This window comes from Lepidothrix coronata, unplaced genomic scaffold, assembly GCF_001604755.1.
Source record: "Lepidothrix coronata isolate B3197 unplaced genomic scaffold, Lepidothrix_coronata-1.0 Scaffold14, whole genome shotgun sequence".
Taxonomy (NCBI): domain Eukaryota; kingdom Metazoa; phylum Chordata; class Aves; order Passeriformes; family Pipridae; genus Lepidothrix; species Lepidothrix coronata.
In genome coordinates this window covers 5,074,043-5,094,066 of record NW_016690194.1, presented here as the reverse complement: position 1 = coordinate 5,094,066, position 20,024 = coordinate 5,074,043, and the positions used below count along the sequence as shown (strand labels likewise).

The 20,024-nt window shown below is 38.5% G+C and overlaps 1 protein-coding gene across 1 annotated transcript in view; it reads left to right on the top strand.

Moving 5' to 3' along the window:
• The first annotated feature begins 9,519 nt into the window (after positions 1-9,519).
• Positions 9,520-20,024, top strand: part of SLC28A3 (solute carrier family 28 member 3) — a 34,711-nt gene continuing 24,206 nt past the window's right edge. The window contains exons 1-3 of the mRNA XM_017806057.1: positions 9,520-9,775; positions 14,493-14,594; positions 18,676-18,758. Of these exons, the coding sequence (XP_017661546.1) occupies positions 9,719-9,775; positions 14,493-14,594; positions 18,676-18,758 (242 nt within the window). The 5' untranslated portion in view covers positions 9,520-9,718. The remainder of the gene's footprint in view (positions 9,776-14,492; positions 14,595-18,675; positions 18,759-20,024) is intronic.

The window sequence follows — 20,024 nt, the reverse complement described above, 5'->3', positions numbered from 1 at the left end:
TTGTTCTGTTATTTCATCAGGCAATCAGGGCATATGTGTGAATAATCACATATGAGAAATAGGAAAAATAATGCTTATATTCACTTTTCAGACCTCAAAGACAGCTCAAAAGACCAGTGCTTACTAATATTGTCACTTTAGGATAAATAGAGACTTCCTGCTCTGAGAGTCTGGTGTGCAGCCTATCTGGAGAACACCACATATACTGAATTTCTGCTACAAACAAATGTCACTCCTATGCTTAAAATTAGGTAATTTATGGGAGCTTATTTCCTCTTTCCAAGAAAGAAAGAGGTCAGGAAGTGCACCTAACCTTTCATAGTTCTACACATCAATCACTACTAGGACTGTAATATGATTCTCACACGGTTCAGTTTGGTGCTGCCTAATAATTAATCTTATGTAGAGCTGATGCAAGGCAACTCTGTGAGGTAATTTGCTTCCAGTGGAATTTTTGAATATGCTTTAAAGTACTTAAGTGTAAAGCTTTGTAAAATGAATAATCCATCACAAATAACTAGAGGTGCCCTTGGAGGACTTGGCTAGTTAGTCAGAAACAGATGTGTCATGCATTTAACTTACTAGTTAGGCGTGGCCTGAACAGTCAGCTTTTCTAATAGCCTCTGACTTGCATGGTAGTTAGCAACTCCAGAGGGTGTCAGTGGACAGTTTGCTCCTGTGAAAAAAGGCCACAAAGGATGGCAAGAATGGAAAACGAAGTAGCAAGTACTTTTCCAGTGGTTAAAGAGAGATGTGACAAGTTATTTACTTTTTTTTTCCATGTGGCATTCACTATCCAACTGGCAATTGCTAGTTTTCTGACACATGATATCTTTTCTCTGGTTATGTTCTGCACTCAGTTTTGTAATTAACTAGAACGTCTTGCTCAGCTGCATGGTTGCAATTCCTTCCTGCTTTTAAACTAATTATTTACTTTTTAGTCCAATGGTAAATAACTTCTTTTCCCCTTCACTACTTTTAAGCAAGGTGCTACTTCTCATACATACTGAATATGTCCCTGTCTCACCCTACTGTGATGTGTTTGGCCACACAGTTCATGTTTGGCAATGGAGCCTGGAAGGATTTGAGTTTGACTTTCTTTATGGTATGCTTCTTTCTCACTTCTTCAAAAAGTCTCATATTTATTCAGCAGTAACCCTCAAGGATGCTGTGCACCCGTACAGGATGAAACACATGGAATTTAAAGATATGCAGAGAAATTGCAACCAGTGTGAGATCTGACAAAATTAAAAGGAATTATATGAGCAAGGGATCAGAACACTGAAGTGAACAGGATTCTTTTTGTAGAAGTTTTGTGCATATCTACCCTCAAGTTTCAAGAGTGTTTCTAGTTCAAGCTATATCAACACAAAATAGCTAATTCTTCTGCAACAACATAGATGCGTGTCATCAATCTCTGGATCTAGGTCACATAACTCTGCTAGGGAGACCTGTTGTTGAAAAAGCTGGGAAAAAATTATACTTGTGATATGGTGAAGTGAGATAGATGATGGCTTTATCTGTCAGAAACACAAATTGTCTTTAGGTTATGTCATGTCAGTTTTACGATCAGGTTGCTCTATCTAGCAGTATATTTAAAAAACTCCAAAATGTCACTGGGTCAGCAAATATTTAGCTGAAAGAGTACTAATGAACCATCAGTAGAGAAAGCCTGTGGTACAGAAAAATTATAACAAACATGCAAGGTAGAAGCTTTGGATTTTCTTTTTTTTGGTTGGTTGGTTTGTGTGTTTTCTGAAACATAGTCAAACAAGATCTGCAAAAAGGAGACTGCAAATATAAATTTCCCACTAACGGACTAGTTGTGTGAACATGGGATCTGCTGGCGGAAGGAGAAGTCATTTATTATACTGGATGTTCAAATCCTCTCACACCCTGTTAAATCCTTTGCCTTAACAAACTGTACTTTTTTGTCCCTTGGACCTTGAAGATATATATGCCAAATTCCTTAGTGAGGAGTGGGAGGTTACAACTCTTTGTACTAAACTGTGCTTAGAACACATATTTTTTATTCTTAGGCATAATTCTAGGCTCTCCGTCTTGCAAGATGAGTTTAACTGTTTCCCAGACAAAGCAAACAGCGCAGGGGATGGGTGAAATGATCCTGTTGGGATGACACAGGGTGCAAGCATCTCCAGGCTACAACACTGAGTTAATTTCAGCTGGAAGAACTGGTCTGGGTAACACTACTGTGATGCTGGGGGCAACCTAGCCCCAAATTGTGCTCTAGGGCAAGCCCTCTCTGAAAGTGATCAGGATGATAACAGCTTTAGCTGTGTTAATAGCGGTATGTTGAGAGTGCCGTTTAGCCACTGTTGACCTCTTTATCTCCTCAGCTGCTGCAAAGGCTTGAACTTCTAAATATCCATTAAAAATTCAAAAGAGCATTTTAAATAGTGCCTCTCCCTCCCCAGGAGGCAGCAGTTCTAAAAGAATGCCCTGGAATTCAAACCGAGTGCATATGTTGTCCTTGACTGGTGTAATATTTCAGAATGCAGGAAGGTATTTTCTCTTCTGAAGCATATTTTACTTCAGCTTCTGTTTCTGGTCAATAAATGTAAAATGCACAAATAAGGAAAATACTAAAGGGTGCTTAAGCACATTTAAGTATTCCAATGAACTAACTTTATTATATTCAAAGGGGAGGATTCTTTCTGTTTTAAAAAAGGCTTTTGCTATTTCTTTTAAATTGCATTCAGCACTCAAGAGATGACTTTTAATAAAATCATGCTGCATGATCCCATTGCATCAAGCGGAGAAATGCTATATCATCTCTAGTATACCTAGGGAACCAGCACGAAGAAGAGATTTAGCACAGTAACTTAGAGTTAGACAACCTCACTTGTCTTCAAGACTTTATCATCCATACTGGTCTCATTTCTGACAATTTGTTATCACTGTAGACTTACAGAATATTTATTCAACACCACAGTATGTGCTGGGCCAGCTTCCAAGTCATCCATTCCACCAAAATTTATGTATCTAATTAAAGTAGGATTGTTTAGTGGAAGTGTATGAGTAGTGTATTTGACATTCCCTTAGAAGAAGTGTCAGTATCACCCAAGCAAAAAAGCTAATCCCAAATCCAATCCATACCAATAGACCAACAAAGAAGACAAAGGTTATGGGTAAGAAATTTGCCCCAATAGAGCTTGTATTAGTATAGTACTTCAGCCCAATAAAGTCCAAATTGTTTCTTTACTTCCTCTTGAAAATGCACACACAGTTCATGCCCTTGGATAGGCCTTGTTTTCTGTACTAGATAAAAGGTACTTCTAGTACTAGTAAACTAAATTAAAGGTACTCAGGCTAGAATGCATCCCAATCCTCTTCCTCCTGCCATATTTCTTGTGTTATTAAGTAGGCTCTGGAGCCAGAGGTGCAGTATATTAGGACACAATACTTAGCTTTGTTATTCTGAAAATATAAGCCTGCTGAACTGATAGTGTGACTTGGTGATGGATTAAAAAAAAAGGAAAGATAGGACCGTTTGTTCATAGATAAGACAATCTTACAGAGACTTCAAGGTTAAATCTCACACCAGTGCTACTTTTCAAATCTGGATGACTTGGACTTCAGGTAAATTTACAGTTCTGTGTAAAATTGTTTAACCTCACTGTGATGGTGCCAGCTCTATAAACTGTACTGGTTGCAGATTTTTACAGCAGTGAATCCTTGTTGCTTGCGTGATGAGTGTCTCCACAGGGAAGCACACTAGGCACTGTATATTCACAGTTTCTAAATTACCTTGGATATATATATCATAACAACGAGTGGCTTATCATTAAATATAAGGAATGTAAGCTCAGTTTTTTGTGACTTCCTCTTCATTCCCCAGCCAGTGAGGATTCCTACCCGCTGGTTTAAGCTCCTCTTGCAGTTCCAGGCTCCAGAATGCAATAATCACACAGAAGAATAAGTTTTATATTATGGGTATAACTTTTTCTTGTAGACAGAGATATAAACACTTTCAGAACTTTTGCTCAGGTTCTTCAGATTTCTGATACATGGCTGTCCTCTTTTTGGTACTTTTCAAATACTTTATCATAAGGAAAACATTTATTTGTGCTACTAAAGCTTGAAGATCTGTACTGTACATGAACTTATATTGCACTGACAGGACATCTATTTACTTAGACAAAAAGCATTTCAAGATGTAGGTAAGTATGATTGTAACAGGAACAAACAAATATACAAAACCCACTGAGATACTCAAAACTTGTCAGATTATCACTTCTCTTCCAACCAAGTAGAAATAATTTAGATTGTTTTATACCAGAAGATTTTGTTTCAGGAAGAAGACTCTCTGATCTTTACAAACATTCACAGACAGCATGCTAGTTACAAAAATAATTTCTTATGACCTTTTGCATTGATGGAGTAATGGGGAACTAAATCTCTCAAACGGGGCTGTCAGTTACTACACAGATGATGTAGGACTCTTCATTGCAAGCACTGCAATGGCATCTTCACTGGCTCAGATCAGACTCCCGAACTGCAGCTGAGATGAACTCTTACAGCTCTAGGGATTATTAAGTGTCCTGCTCTAGTCCTATTAGCAGGGCAACTACTCCAATAATTGCATGTGCTAATTTAAAGTACCTGCAAAACATATTCTAACTGTCTTAGCTGTATACAAAAGACCTTCCCATTACAGGAAGAGTTTCTACTGATTATTCAAAATTCAATTATTCAGATTCTCTTATCTGTGCACATTTTGGTCAACTTCTTTCCCTGCAATAGGACCTGCCTTACCCGAGGAGCCTCCAGAATTACTCCATTTCCCCACCCAGGGTGTCAGTTGACACATCCCAAAGTGCATGTAGCATTTAACTACTGGTCTCAGCCCTGAAGGAGGTGCCAGGGAAAGGCCTGGCATCGCTGGGAATCCAGCACTTGGGGAGATCGAGTGTCAGTTAGGCAGCTGCTTTGAGACAAAGCAAGCTAGAAATTCAGTGAAGTAATCTGTCACAAACGAGACCACTCTCTCATCTGTACAGAGAAAAGCTGGGAAGCGTCTGCGAAGCACTCCCGGTATGCCCACAGGCATACACAGCCCTTGAATATGCCAGCCACACTCAAATAGAACTACAGAAAGACCTTGAGTTTCCCCTGACATCATAATTATAAATTAATTTCCACGAGGTTTGTCACACCTGTCTTTGCATGTATGCATTATTTACTTTTAATTCACTTTCTATATCAGAAGTCCAATTTTCACGGGAGCAGTGACTGTCTATCTCATCAACTCTGTTCCATTTCATCCCACTGAATAGAACTTTTACAGAAAGGCAAAATTATTACAAAGTAAAAATGAACTAATGAGACTACACACATACCCAAACCTAAACTGCATGCTGCATGAAGCATATTGACACAAATTACACACCAAAATCAGTTGTCTTTACACAGTCTATAGGGTCTATTCGTGTGTCTAAGCAATGATCAGAAATGGTGTGGAAAAGTTTTCCAGCATACAGAAGGTGTAATTTAGCAAGCACTAGTAAAAACAAACAAAACTGATAAACAAAACCACACAAACTAATAACCAAACCAAACAAAGAACACAACCCAAACCCACTGCCTAAAAGAAACATTGTTTCAGCCCATGTCTGCATGTGATGACATTTGCAGATTGATGCCAGTTATATTTCTAGGGATAAAAGTTTAGAAAAAACAGTACAAGTGAGAGAGAACAAATAGATATTTTTTTCTTCAGTTAGATTTAGATAATTATATCAAAAATTCATCTATTGATAAAGATATTTTAGATAAATAAGACAATTTTAGATGAATAAGACATTAAAAGACAACTTTGTAAGCCTAATAGCATTTTTCTGTCTTTGAGCCCATGTTCACATAGAAGCTTCCACCTGCAGATGGCCAAACACTTTTGAAACAGTCATTGAACCTAGTTAAGATCTCTACCTTATTAGGTAGTTTCCTTATTAGTATTCTTTAAAGTAAACCTTTCTATTACCTTTAAGTGTATAAGTTTCTTCTTTTATATGCTTTTATTTGTTTGTTTGTTTTCATTCCATGTTCACATGAACATGCTATGGAAGCATCTATGTAGTGTTATTTTCTTTTACTTAGCCCTTGTATCACACAATTAAGGTATGACATAAAATCCTTTTTCTATGTTTCTCAGAAAGCCTCCTCCCTCTGGGATGGTCACTTTGAACTCTTCCGAACTTACTGCTACTCTCTGAGAATCAATAGGTATAAGATTCCTTTTGTTTAGCCTTACATGGGTATTTGTCACAAGGGAGAATACAATAGTTCTCAAAGGCCCTTGACTTTCCTCTAAGGTTTTTCTTCCTCCCTAGTTCATTACATTTGTCAAACATGCACTTTTTTACAGCGTTTCCTTTAGTGAAGGGGAACTGTAGGACAACTGGTAAGCATGAAACAGTTTCATTTCTACTGCCACAGAAAAACCAGGAAGTGACCAAGAGAAAATAAAGAAGGAAGATAACAAATCTGCTCAAAATCGTACAGATTTGAAAAGATCCCAGGAGAGCTGGGAGCCAGAATAGGGGCTGGAGATTTACTGGGCAAGAGGCTGTGACTAGTGAGGACCAAAAACTGAACTCACAGCCCAGCCTGGGAGGGAAGAAGGCCACTCAGCCACCTCATTTACAGTCACTTTGTATACAAGTGCCCGGATTTCATCACACTTGACAGCATTCTGATTTTTTTATGGCTTTTTTCTTTATCTGGCAAAGAGCTTTTCACTGTCCCCTTTTCCCTAAGAATGCAGGACCAGGAAAACCTCCTGGAAAACCGGGAGGGGAAGTTTCCCTCTGCTAAAAATGAGTCCCAAAGTCATATTTTCCAAGAAAAGTATGTGTTGAGGGACAATTTTACACACATAAAATTATATTTCTTTCCCCCCAAAATAGTATTTTCTTCCCTACGTCCTTCATTCTCGTGATAATGTGGAGGTTTAGAGTTTATCTTTTACATTAGTATCAAAATGAAAGTATTTCTAAAAACTGAATGGGCCATACTGCAAACACTTGAGATTGGGGATTATAGATGTTAACAAAATACATTTTTTTTGGTCCGTGTCTTTTCAAATATGGAAGACATCTTTTTCACTTAAAGAAGTCAGTAGAGGGATAAGCAGGACTGGCTAAATAAAGGTTAGGATATATAGCAAAATGTAAAGGAACTAACCTTCTATTTGCCAACCGTTTGTCAGTGATAATCATGTTTTTCTTTCATTGACCTTTCCACTGAGGAGCAGTTTACTCAGAGCATGTAAGAGAGACTGAGATTGGTTTATCTCAAAGCTTTTGAAACTTTGAAATGAAATGTTCGAAACCACAGCTGAGTATTATTAGCACAACTATAGATAATTAATAGGATCAATTAAGTATGTAAAAAATTTGACTTTTTGAACAACTTTACATGTCCTAACTATGAAGTTGCTTCCCACAGTTCAACAATGAAAAAAAACAGAATGACTCTACTCTTTTTTAGATATTTTACTTGTTTTTAATATTCCTGCTCATCTTTTCTATGCATCTAGCAAATTAGCATGAATCACATTGCTATGTATTTGCCTGATGTTTATACTGTAAGCAGTGCTGTTGATTAATATTTCTATACTACCCAAAAAAGCCTTTCTGGCCTAACCAAGCTGCACGACATTTTTATAGTAGTTAAGGAGTTCACCCATGTGTTCATGTAAATATTTAAACTAACTAGAAACAGGAAGGGGTTTTGCTGTTAGTCAAACACTAAATATATTTCTGACCAATATTTTTAATACATATATATATATATATATACATATAAAATTCATATATATATAAATATATTCCTGTCAAAAAATATCAGCGAGTTTCCACCTTTTCTTTAACTGTATGGTCCTCTGTCCACAGAGAAATGGCATATTTCATTCTCTTTACAGTGATCTCAGGACTTGTCTTGGATGTGTGGATTTTTTTTTCAATATCCTCTGAGTTTTTTAACATAAAATATAATTCAGAGGAGAAAACTGCACTGAAATTATTGAGTCAGTGTTATTCTGAGATTTTTCAATGAGAAAACAAGTTTTGAAAACTATAATGGGTTGTCAGAAGAAGAGGAACAATAACAGAAAATACTCATATCTTGTAATAGTTAGCAGGGTAGACCTTTCTTCAAACCATGCAAGTGAAGATTACATATTTTAAAACTGCGTGGAGCAGATTTGAAAATAATTCATTGCTTTGTTTTCTCTGCCTTCTAATAGTAAAAGCATGTTCAAAATTGGAAGGAGGAGAGAAGGAAGAAAGGAAGATAAAAACAGCTGAGGTATGCAGTAATCAGCAGGCACTTATACTCAAACTTGTTAAAGGTATTTTCAGCTATTTCTTGCTGGAGAGTATTGTGCAGGGAATCAATTAGTCAGAGAATTTCCTCTATTCAGAGGGAAAATACAAATAGCAACAAACATGCTGATTCCAAAACCTGGGGCACCAAAAATATTCTGAACATTGAAAACCGTAATAAATTATTAAAAGTCATGCACTTCTTACTGAAAAAAACCCCCAACTATCTCTCCCTCTTGAGCAATAGTTATGAGATTCATAAAATATATATTGCAACAGTATGATTTATAATATTAGTAAAACATAGTTGGAGGATTCCTCAGAAAGACACATCTTATTTTTCATGTAATTGTTCTTTATTCCAAATAATATATTCAGTCCTGCTAATCCATTCCATCTTTAAACGTAAAACAGGGCATAATATTTTGTTTTTCACAGGATGAGGCATAACTCATGACAGTTTCAATCTGTGTAGAAAGACATGAATGCAGGCACCTAATGAATACATGAATATACTTTGCTGTATTTCAAAGAAACAGAACGCTATCATTTTCGTTGCTCTTAAAGGCAAAATTTATATTCACACAAATCCTGTCTGACATTAGTGTCTGTAATAGTGCTACTGTTTTCAAGACTTAGAACAATCTGTATACACAAAGTCCATAGTCAACAAAAAACATGGGGAAGAGACCCAGCTGATACTTCTAAGAATGCATATTTGCAATACTGCAAATAGCAAGCCTGAAAAGTGTTAGAAAAACTCTCTGGTTAAAGGTTAGCAATCTATGGACAGATAAACAAATGATTCCATGCCATAAAATACAGGATGCCAACTGAAAATGCATTACCAGTATTTGTAAGAGTTTTGGGAGTTGTTCTCATTCTGATTTTTTCTCTTCCTGAGTGAACTCCTTAACTACTATAAAAATAGAGCTACAATAATTTCACAAAAATAGTTACTTGAGAATACCTGTAAAAAAGACTAAAACTGTGTTGACCTCTCAAAATCTGAGTGTGGAAGATTTTCCCTATACAAGCGAGGAAAGCCAGAAGTCTTATGAGTACATACATTTGCCTTTGGACTCACCCAGAGATATACCCGGTAAGATATATTTCTGGTGCCCCTAGGTATCCTCCCTTCTTGTCTCTGAAAACACTGAATGCCATTTTTCATGCTGGCCAGAAAGGCTGTACCAGGGGAGCGAGAAGGTGGAGCTAAGAGTGATCAAGAGTAATCTGAGAGAGCCTCCAGCTAACTAGGCTTCAAGTGATACCTGTTCTGTGGATGGATTAACCAGATTCTGGCTGCTGTTGTCCTGTGCTGCAAGTAGCTTTCAACACTCCCCCAAAACTCTCCTGCCCAGATTAGGCACATGGAGCTGACGGAGACCAACTGTGATCCCTCAGGAGTGCACAATTTGGCCTTCCAGGTAAGCATAGTTTCCTTTGTTTGTGGGGAAGAGAAAGGACTTAAAACCAATGAACAATGCTTAATTCAGTTCCTGAAAAAAGAAAAAGCAATTTCTGCTCTCTACTTGCAGATATTTCACACTTTACATGCTTTGCTCTGATATCCTGCCAAAGTACACGGCTCTTGTAAGAAAAGCTGGAGCACAACTGACACATTCAGGAGTATGCTCCGCTCACTGCCTTCATCTGCTGCCCGGCATGCAGCTATCTTTGAAAAGTCTCCTGACTCAGTAATATTTCATAGGCTGATGGACCACACTAGCTTTTCCAGCTGCTGTACCCTTTGCTTGTTTTTCCTGAGGATAGGTGATTTACTGTTCTGTTGAAGAGAAGGGTCATCATTATGCAACAGACATATAACTCATCAAAACAATGTATATTAATAACACGAGAAAAATAATAGTTTAATCAGTGGGGCATATCATTCTCCGAGGCATAAAATAAGTGCAATTGTCTTGTTCTGCTCCCAAGAGAGAAGGTAGAGAGCCAACCCAAAAGATTCTGCATTTTATGTGCATAAAATAGTATTAAAAGCCATTTGAAAAATGAAGATTTCAAAAGCAGAAACACACACACACACAAAAAAAACCCCAAACAAAAACAAACAAAAAACAAACCCAAACCAAAAAACCCAATCCCAAGAAAACTGAGTTAGTTATTGTTTCTCAGTGCCTGGCATCCGTGTGCTTTCACTGAAATTAGAGCAGGGACAAACAAAAATTTGCGAAGCCACGGCCAAGCTGTGTCACTGTACTTGTTGCCGAAGGTGCAATAGGTCGGGGGGACACAGTGGCTTTTAAGTATCCTGAAGGGTGCTATGTTAGCAAAGCAACACCTTGCTCTCCTCTGCAGCCTCTCATCCCTACCTGAGCTTAGCTAGCAGGAAGTGGGTAGTGGATTGGAATATCAGCCGACACTATTCGAATAACATAGAAAGGTCTTCGTAGGAGCTAGGCATGTGGAATATTACATAACATCAGGGACATCCAGCCACTCTGTATATTTATTCACTGCGCTATAGAGACAGATAAGCAATAGACTGGTGTGAGAGTCTGCTGGTAAGGGAATATTTGCGGAATGTAGGCGTGTCAGGGTCAAGTCCTGCTTCAGTCAATAGTTAACAATCCACACTAAGTGGGACAGCTCCAAGAGGAGACAGAGAGATAACTCCCTTAAAACATGATAGCCCACTGGTTAGGTCATTTTCCTGGGTCATCTGAGAAGGCATCGTGTTTTCACACAAAATGTGTGCCTAGGCTAGTGCCATCGGCTTCCAAAGTCTGTGCGTATAAACGCAAAAAGGAGAGGAGCCCTTTCCTAGCTGGAAGGTCGTTGAATGCCCTTGAATAACATAAGCTGAAAATCACCTTTTTCCTCAGCAGTCTCTGTGGAGCACAGTAGAGTGATCTGGGTTAACCTTTACCTTGCGCAGCCTAGGTCACCTGGGCCGTGTGCAGGGAATCCAGGTTCTTCCTTTCCTGTATGTTGCAGAGTTTTGCAAGAGCCTGCAAATCCTCTCCGATTTAAATAATTCAAATGCCAAATCACTGAGCTATCCAACAATGAAACCTGGTCTGACCCAGGTGTTTTGGTTTTGGTTTTCTGGTTGGTTTAGTTGGTTTGGGTTTTTTTCCTGGAACATCAGAAGGTGTTCACAATTACATTTACACTGTCTATCTCTGACTCAATATGTAAGCTACTCCCTAGAGAAAATAAGACACAGCAGGAAATAAGTAAACTTCTGCATATAGACAAATAAATCACTTCATAGTAGAAGTCAGTGAGAAGTAATCAATCTCATAATTTTTTCCTATTTCTTGTATCTAAATTTTTCTTGCACAAAAAGTGAACACTTGAATTCCTTCAAGATAACAGGGTCTTACAGTATTAAGCAATGAATATCTTACCTAAATCACATCCTCCTTCAAAAGTTGGGGACGATGGCAGGGAAGGGCAATGAATGTGGTCATGCAAAAAGACTTGGCAAATGAACAGCTCAACATGAGGGAACTAAAAAAACTTTGAAAGAGTGCTTCACTTACATGGCAATGCTCTTGCTCTTTAATATTTTGCAAGAGGGGAATTCCAGTCAGGAAAAGTAAAGCAGCGTATGAAAGCAGAAGCACTTACTTCATACCAATTTTCATATTGTAAACATTTAAAATAGATGGATCAATTCTGTAATTCTTCAGTTGTGGCCTAAAATATTAATGAAACTGTTATGTAACTATTGCAGCTGAATGGTGCATTGGACAAAGCGACTTCTAGAGATTTATCCAAATGCAAATTATTCTGTACTTCCGTAGTTCATAGATAGCAACTCACATGCTTACTGTTTTTCACATGTTCACTGACAAAAGTCCCAAGAAATCTCTACTTTTTCTTGCTCAGCAAGAAGTGTAGAGATCTTCAGAGACTATTCTCAGAGGCACGTGTGTCAGTTACACAGAACCATACCACTTTGACTTCACTATGCTGTCCTGTAGTATTTTTAATATATTATTTCTCAATGTTACAGTTAATCACTGCTTCTTTTGATTATTTTTTTCCCCCTTGTATGCAGTGTTCAGTAGATGCTTTTGTTGTCAACTGCAGGGGTAGCTACAGAAAACTCCTGTGACAGCACGGTTAGAAGGCAAACGACAAAAAAAGAAATACCTCCCTCTTAAAGGAATGAAAAGATACTCTTCTCTTAGAAGGAAGGGAACTAATGTATCAAGACCACAACACATGAGTAAACAGCTAATTGTGACTCCTCTCTCCCCCAGACACTCAGGGTTACAGAACCACTTTTACTGAAACAGGGGTTTTTTTATCAGGTTTAAAGTTAAAGTGACTTTAAGGAGAATATGTTACTGAACAGTGTTCCAGTTGTTTCTAAGGTCATGTGTCTGCTAAAAGGGAAAATTCAATTTATTTTTAGTAGTACTGCTTATTCCTGCCTTTATCATAATTTACTATAATTATGCTTATTTTGTGTTGTTCATTTGGAAGTGATTGTTTTATTATAAGGCTAAATGCAAATAATGAGATAGTTAATGCAATAAAACCCAGTGACATGGCTGTACTGTAACTGCTGCCATAAGAAATCACTGAAATATAAAACATTCATAACCTGATATTTTGTTTAAGCAGCTTTCTTACAAAACCAAAATAAGAACTAGACCTTTAAGGACCATTAAACAGAGATAATGGATCCTTCATAACATTAAGAAACAAGAAAACTCAGCTTCAGAATTTATTTTTTAAAAAAATTAGAAATAGTGGAACTGGTTATGGCTGTCTCAGTATACTCTGATAAAAGCTATACCTCAGAGGATTAATGCAGTAAAGCTAACTCCTCTCTTTAAAGACACCCTGAGCGTTTTATTCCAAGAGCAATAGAAGTACATATTTTTTTAAAAATACACATGTACTGCGTGTGCATAAGGAGTATATATACCAGAGCAAAGGTACTAACAACCAGGAAAGGCCCAAATAGTCCATTTTGCCCCTGATGAGGAGGAAGGCAGGATCTTTGTTAACTTGTTGAACCAGTTCTGAGACAAAGGGCAGCAGCCTGAGGACATGTGAGTTTAGTCAAGAAAATAGCAGATACCCATTAACTGTGAATCTGAAAAATAGGTCTGAGAAACTGCTCAGAGACTTTTTATCTTTAAGCAGCAAGGTATTTGTTTATTCAACGTTGGGAGCAAGCCAGCTCGCGCTGGACAAACTTGCTCAAAGGCTTCACACAAAATCAGCATTTTCATACAATCTTCAGATGTGATTAAATGCATATTCAAGTGATTACAACATCTATCTATGCATATTAATAACAGGCGGAGTATAGGTGGAGCTCAGGCGGGGCTTGGGGCAGTGCTTCTCTTGGCCCTCAATTTTGGTGGGTCTGGGGGCTTAAACTCATCTTCCTCAGCCTGACCCTTCTTCTCTTCCATTGTTCTTGACCCGCTCACTGAAGCTTGGAAAAAGCCCTGGCTCCCAGCCTATTTCTCCTATTCAAATGTCTACCTGATCCTGTTATATTTCTAATTTATTGCTTCTAGGCCTCTTACATGTTCTTGTACAATTCTCTGAAGCTTTGGTCCAGTAAGTAGAACAGAACAAGCACAGATCGTTTTGGATGTTGGTAGCTTGTTTGCAGGCCCAAATTTCTTAGTTAACTCTTTTGGGCCTAGCCTCCTGTTTCACTGAGCACCATCCATGGCTGATGCAGCTTTGTGCAATAGTGCAGGGACTGGAAGAGTCAAGCTCTGTACACCGAGTTTTGGGCTCCCTGTACTAGTAAAGAAATACACAGAATTGTAGAATCATTTAGACTGTAAAAGACCGCTGAGATCATCAAGTCCAACCATTAACCTAGCTCCACCGTTTTCACCACTTAACCACAACCCCAAAGTGCCACATCTACAGGTTTTTGGAACACTTTAGGCCTGGTCATTCCACCACTTCCCTGGGCAGCCTGTTCCAGTGCCCGACCACCCTTTCAGCGAAGAAATATTTCCCAGTATTTAATCTAAACCTCTGCTGGTGCAACTTGAGGCCATTTACTTCATCTATTCACTTGTTCATTTGGAAGTACAGGCATCAGAGCATACATCATTTCTTACCACATATGAGAAAGGCTTTCAGCTTCTGATTTGAGCCAACACAATTTCTGGTCTTGTCATGTTCTAGAATGACAGTGAAAGTGTGGATACTACAAATCTCAAAGGCCTTGGAGACAGTTCACAGAAAATCAAGAATTCACAAAATAAAAGAACAGGACACACTAATCAGGTATGGTTTTTTCTTTCTTTTTTTTTTTTTTTTCCCAAATAACTTTATGTAACTTCGCAGATCTAAAATTCGATTTCAGTAATTGGCTGTGATAACACAACCAAGACAAATATTTTAACAAAATTTGAATTTCATTTGAAGTGTATAAACTTCTGTTTATAACTTCTGAGTTCTGTTCTCAAAAATACATCTAGGTAAAAACATGTTAAAATATCAGGATGTATAGGGTTCAGAAAAAATGTATTCTTTTGTCATAATGGCTTCATACAAGACACAAAAGAGGCATGAGAAATGGCAGTCAGAGGGAATACTGTGGACATGGAGTTGACATAGAACCATTTTCTCATGAGAAGGTAGAAAAGGAGAATCTTTAAACAATGGGTTTAGTGATACAATCTTTCAGTCTGACAGAGAATACATATTATTAAATATTTAATAATAAATTCAGTAATATTTAATTATTAAATGAACATCCAAAATAGGGGAAATTTCAGACAAACATAAACTTGGGACAATAGCTCCAGTGTAAAACTGACCAGAGAAGGAAGAAAAAAACACATTACAGATTACTTTAATAATATAAATATTCATTTTAGCTTCTTTTAACTGTATGTTTGTTTAAACCCAGACAGTGAGTAGCTCACTATGAAAACATGAGAGTCAGGTTAAAAAAACCCACAGGTGTTTCACTAGAGTCTAGCATTAACATTTTCACATCCAGTTCAGAAATAAACTTCTATTCTAAATGTTCCATTATGTTGTAATCATATCTACTTGCCAATTTTGGTGATGGTACTTGAATGAGCACATAAGAAATACCTGATGCAGTGGTAGTAATTTCTATCTTCCATTGTTTTTTCTGGCTATAATCAGAGGCAGCAAAAGCATGCTGCCAAAGTAATGCCCCTGATTTCAAAGTTAAAGTAATTCCAGATATACAGTAGTAGAAAGGATCACTTGGAGTGTTCTGATATGCAGTCCTGGGAACTAGACTGGGATCTGAGATCTTAGGAGAGAAAGGTTGTAGACGACACCTATAATTTTCTCTTCAAAAAAAAAGCCAGAAAAAAAGGAAATTTTTAAAACAAAAAGAAAAAAAAAGGACTTTCAGAATTGCTTGAAACTGTAGAAAATTGGAGAAAATAGTGGCAGTCAATGAAACTTGATTTTTATCAGAAAAACCAATTTCCAACTGAAAGACTCCATCTGAAAGCATTCAGCCTCTACTTGGTGAAAGTTTAGCAGAGATGAGCATACCCACATTGACACTTTCCCAGGCATACTGTGACTGATGCATAAAAATTTATTTTGAGGGTCTGCAGCGTATGAATTTTGCTTGAGCCTAGCTGGCAGAAGTCTATAAGCTCCACACAGCCCTTGGGTTACCCTCAGCAGGGGCCAACACTCACCAAGAGCCAGATCTGATATTATGTTTGTCCGCTAGAAAAAAACAGAAGAAGAAAAGGGGTTTGGATCCATTTTCCTTGTGTATCTGCCTAGTTTCACACAAAGTTGTCTTTTATTTCAGATTTTCTGAACACCTTTTAATGTCAATGTAGGAAAGTATTTGTGATAGTAAAATAGTGACATAATAATATTCTGAGCATATTTAAATACATTGTAAAAAATGTGAAAATATTTGGATTGATTTTTTTTAATTGAAATACTTGAAAGGAAAAATAGGTTATATTCTCAAGACAAACCATATATTTCACAAAGTCAAAGAACCAGAGCCCAAGCTGTGGGTGATCCAAGCCCAGGGAGTATGCAGTGGCATGGGGGAAAGTGATGGGGGAGCATGGTCTGACCTTGTCAGCACGTGAAGTAGGGGCACTGGAGATGGTGGTGGGGATGAAGGAAATACCTGGAGGACATGAGCTTCAGGCTGTGACTGGGAGAGTGGACATAGTGCCAAAGAGACTATAGATGCCTGTAAATGTGAAAGCATGGCTCTTCAACACAGAGGGATGGGACTCTCCTGGTTTATAATGTAGGTTCAAAAATCTGTGAGAAACGCTTCTATGCAACAAACCCCAAACTTAAGCCCAGGAATAAATGATATTTACATACTATCAGCACTCTTTGTCCCTCAGATGACAAGCCTAACTCCTGCAACCAATGAGAAGAGTTACTGCCAGTTACTAAAAATAATAGCAACTTAGTAGGCATTTTTCTTTATCTCACAGTCAAGACAAAAGAGAGAAACAAATTCAGTTTAGCAAAAATCAGCCATAAGTATCAGTGCAGCTTCACAGAGCTACACAACTCTTCCACACGCACCCTTCAAAAACTGCAGTCAAGAGGAGCAAGAGACTCCTCTTCGTGTCAGGCTCAGCTTTCCCTAGGGGAATGAACAGCAGCTTCCACAAATGTACCGCTCCACTCTCTCCATATTTCAGACCATTCAAAGTCTGAAGACATTTGACAGGCTGACAGTGATGAGGTTGTTTAGCTGGGAGAAGAGAAGGCATTGGGAAGATCCCACTGCAGCCTTTCTGCACTTAAACCGGGCTTCTAAAAAAATGGGGGAGAACAACTGTTCATAAGGGTAATGATAGGACAGTGAAGAAGGGTGGGTTTAGATGAGGTATCAGGAAGAAATTATTTACTGTGAGGGTGGTGAGGCACTGGAACAGTTTGCTCAGAGAAGTTGTGGATGCCCCATCCCCAGAGGTGTTCAAGGCCAAGATGACTGAAACTTTGAGCAATCTGATCTAGTGGAAGGTGTCCCTCCCCATGGCAGGGAGGTTGGAACTAGATGATCTTGTGGTCCCTTCTAACATAGGCTGTTCTAAGACTGTGGTTCAAATCTTTTCCTAGCAACTATCTGAGGGCTTTCCAGGACTTCCGGCAGCCCCTGCAGCAGGAAATCCAGACAGAATGCAGGGGCCAGGGCAAGGTCTGTGGTGGGCCTTGCTTTCCACAGCAGATTGGGAGATGGAGTTAGAAACAACAGTGGCAGAAAAAGAAAAGGTAAACCTACTTGCAGATTGCCACTGTTCCAAAAGTGCCTGGGGGTACTGTGGGCCACTCCTCTCAAGAGGGTAGAACATGTCCACTCGATCAGGCACCCCGGTGCTGGCCGGGCACTGCGGGGCAAGCAGCTGGTCATGCTGCCCTGCCACAGCATTCAAAGGAGGAGGGACGAGCGTGGCACCCAGGCCCCAACTGGGTACACCGCTGTCTGAATGCAATGGTCACCTACCCTGGGTCATCAACCCCTCCATAGGCCCCACCATGAGCATGGAGGGCTGTAGCTGTGGGACAGGGCCTTTCCCTGTGCCCTGCTGGACAGTGATGGGGGAAGTAACGTAGTGTGGGCTTGGCAGCCCCCTTGGGTGTGCCAAGGAGCTTGTGGGGGTTGTGCTGCTCCTGGCCACCTCAAGACAGTCTTCAAACAGGGTGGATGTCAGCCTGTAGTTGCTCAAAAGCTATAATGTGGCCAGGCTTACGTGGATTCAGATAGCAAAAATCTATTTTCCAGATGAAAGTGCACTATCTGGCCAAGTTTTGTGTTTCTGCTACAAAGCCTGTGGATGATAGCTCTCTTTAAAAGATTGTTAGTTATTATCCTTTCAGAGCAGCCTTTCTTAAGAGTAAATCTCTTCACTTAGTTAAATTTTTTAAACAGTAAGCTTCTCTCAATTTAACCCTTATCTCTACACAAGAGTTCCATCCATATTGAAGTTTGGAATGTCTACATGAGGTGCTGGGCAAGCTGGCTAAATAGCAGCTCTGCTGTCCCTACCCGCTGCTCTGCAGCTCTTGCTTTTTGCCTCTCTGCAGTGGTACTCTGTATGGGACCCCACCCTCTTCAACTCTGAGTAACACTGGTATGTCTTCCCCCTTTTATTTCCCTTTTGAAAATGGTGCGGATGGCTTGAGAACGTTCACAGCTAAACACTAGGTTTGCCTGATACTGGTCACAGAGTTGGTGGCAGACAAGAGAGCTGGAGCCATGCACACAGTGCAGACTAGAAACTTGAAACTGCTTCAGCAATGTGCCAGTTGGGATGTCTTTTATACCTTGTTTAACAAGCATGCACCCCTCTCACAACCTCAGCATGGATCTGTTTTCCAGGGGGATGAATACATCAATATTGAGAGTGATCTGCTTGAAAACAAATGTGCCTCAGTAGATGATGAGCAACCACGCTTGAAAGGGTATGCATTACAAATGAGTAAGTTTTGCACTCACTTCATCCTGGCCTAAGCAAAAAGCTGCTAGTGTTTCTGCTTCTGGAGTGACAGCTCTGAATTTCACTGCCATACCCCTATGCTGCATAGATGTTTGTATCACCTAGCAATTTGTGTAATACAGGAACACAGCATGTTTAAAATTATTATACCTTACAACTGACGTAGGTGATTGTGGAATTATCCTTTTAAAGCTTTGCAAATTAAAGGAGCAGTATTTTTAATTTTTGCACAATAACTACTTTTCCAGCATTTCCATAACAGTTTTTTAAAGTAAGGTCTCTTTAAAACACAGTTAAACAGCGGTCTCTTTCAGAAAGTTAAAGATTCACTATTGTCTTTCAGTTTGCATAGTCATTTACCCTCATGCAAAATAAGAACAGAACAGCTGTGGGAAAAGCCATTTTGATGGAGCAAAATTATTACACTTCCTTTGCACTGTTTCCAAGTGACCACAGAGCAAAAACATACATCTACATTTTACTCGAGGATTAGGTTTTTTGATTTTTTGCCTTTTTTTTTTTGAGAAAACAAGAAACCCTCTATAGAATATACAATACTTAAAATTATATTTTGATGTAGTTTTCTTGTATTTTTTTTTCTGTCATGCTGAATCTTCATTTGTGTTATTATCTTGTTTCAATGACAGATAGTACTGAATAGCCTGTGGTCTGAGACAGCCCCTTTGAAAGATCAGTCCATTGATAATGATTCACTACAAGTGCAAGGTTTTAACATTCACTTCTGGAGTACATGTGCAATAGAAAATAGATTTCTGAGTTGTGAAATGCAAACAAGAATAGTTTTGGCATAAACAAATATTTCATAGTAATGTGCTTAAGTGAGATCTGTTTTTTCAACATCTTCGGTTAAGTAAAAACCATCAGCAATGTGCTGCATTTCAAGACTCTAGGATCAGCTTTTAGGAAATAATATTTCCTTAGTAAATTAACCAGATTTCATAAGGAAGATTTTTTTCTGTCTTCTTTCAGAAGGGAGCTGCATATTTATGACATATGTCTGGATATTTAAGATCTTTTGGTGCCAAAAGACCACCAAAGTAATAATAACCTAAATTAATAAAACAAAAAGTAGATATATTAAAGCAAATAAGAGATTACAAGAAATTCTAATCTGAAAGTAGCAATTTTAAATCCCAAAGGACTCATAAGTAGCAGTAACAGATAGTAGATATTATTTCTTTTTTCTCTTGGTTGATAAATGAGCCATAAA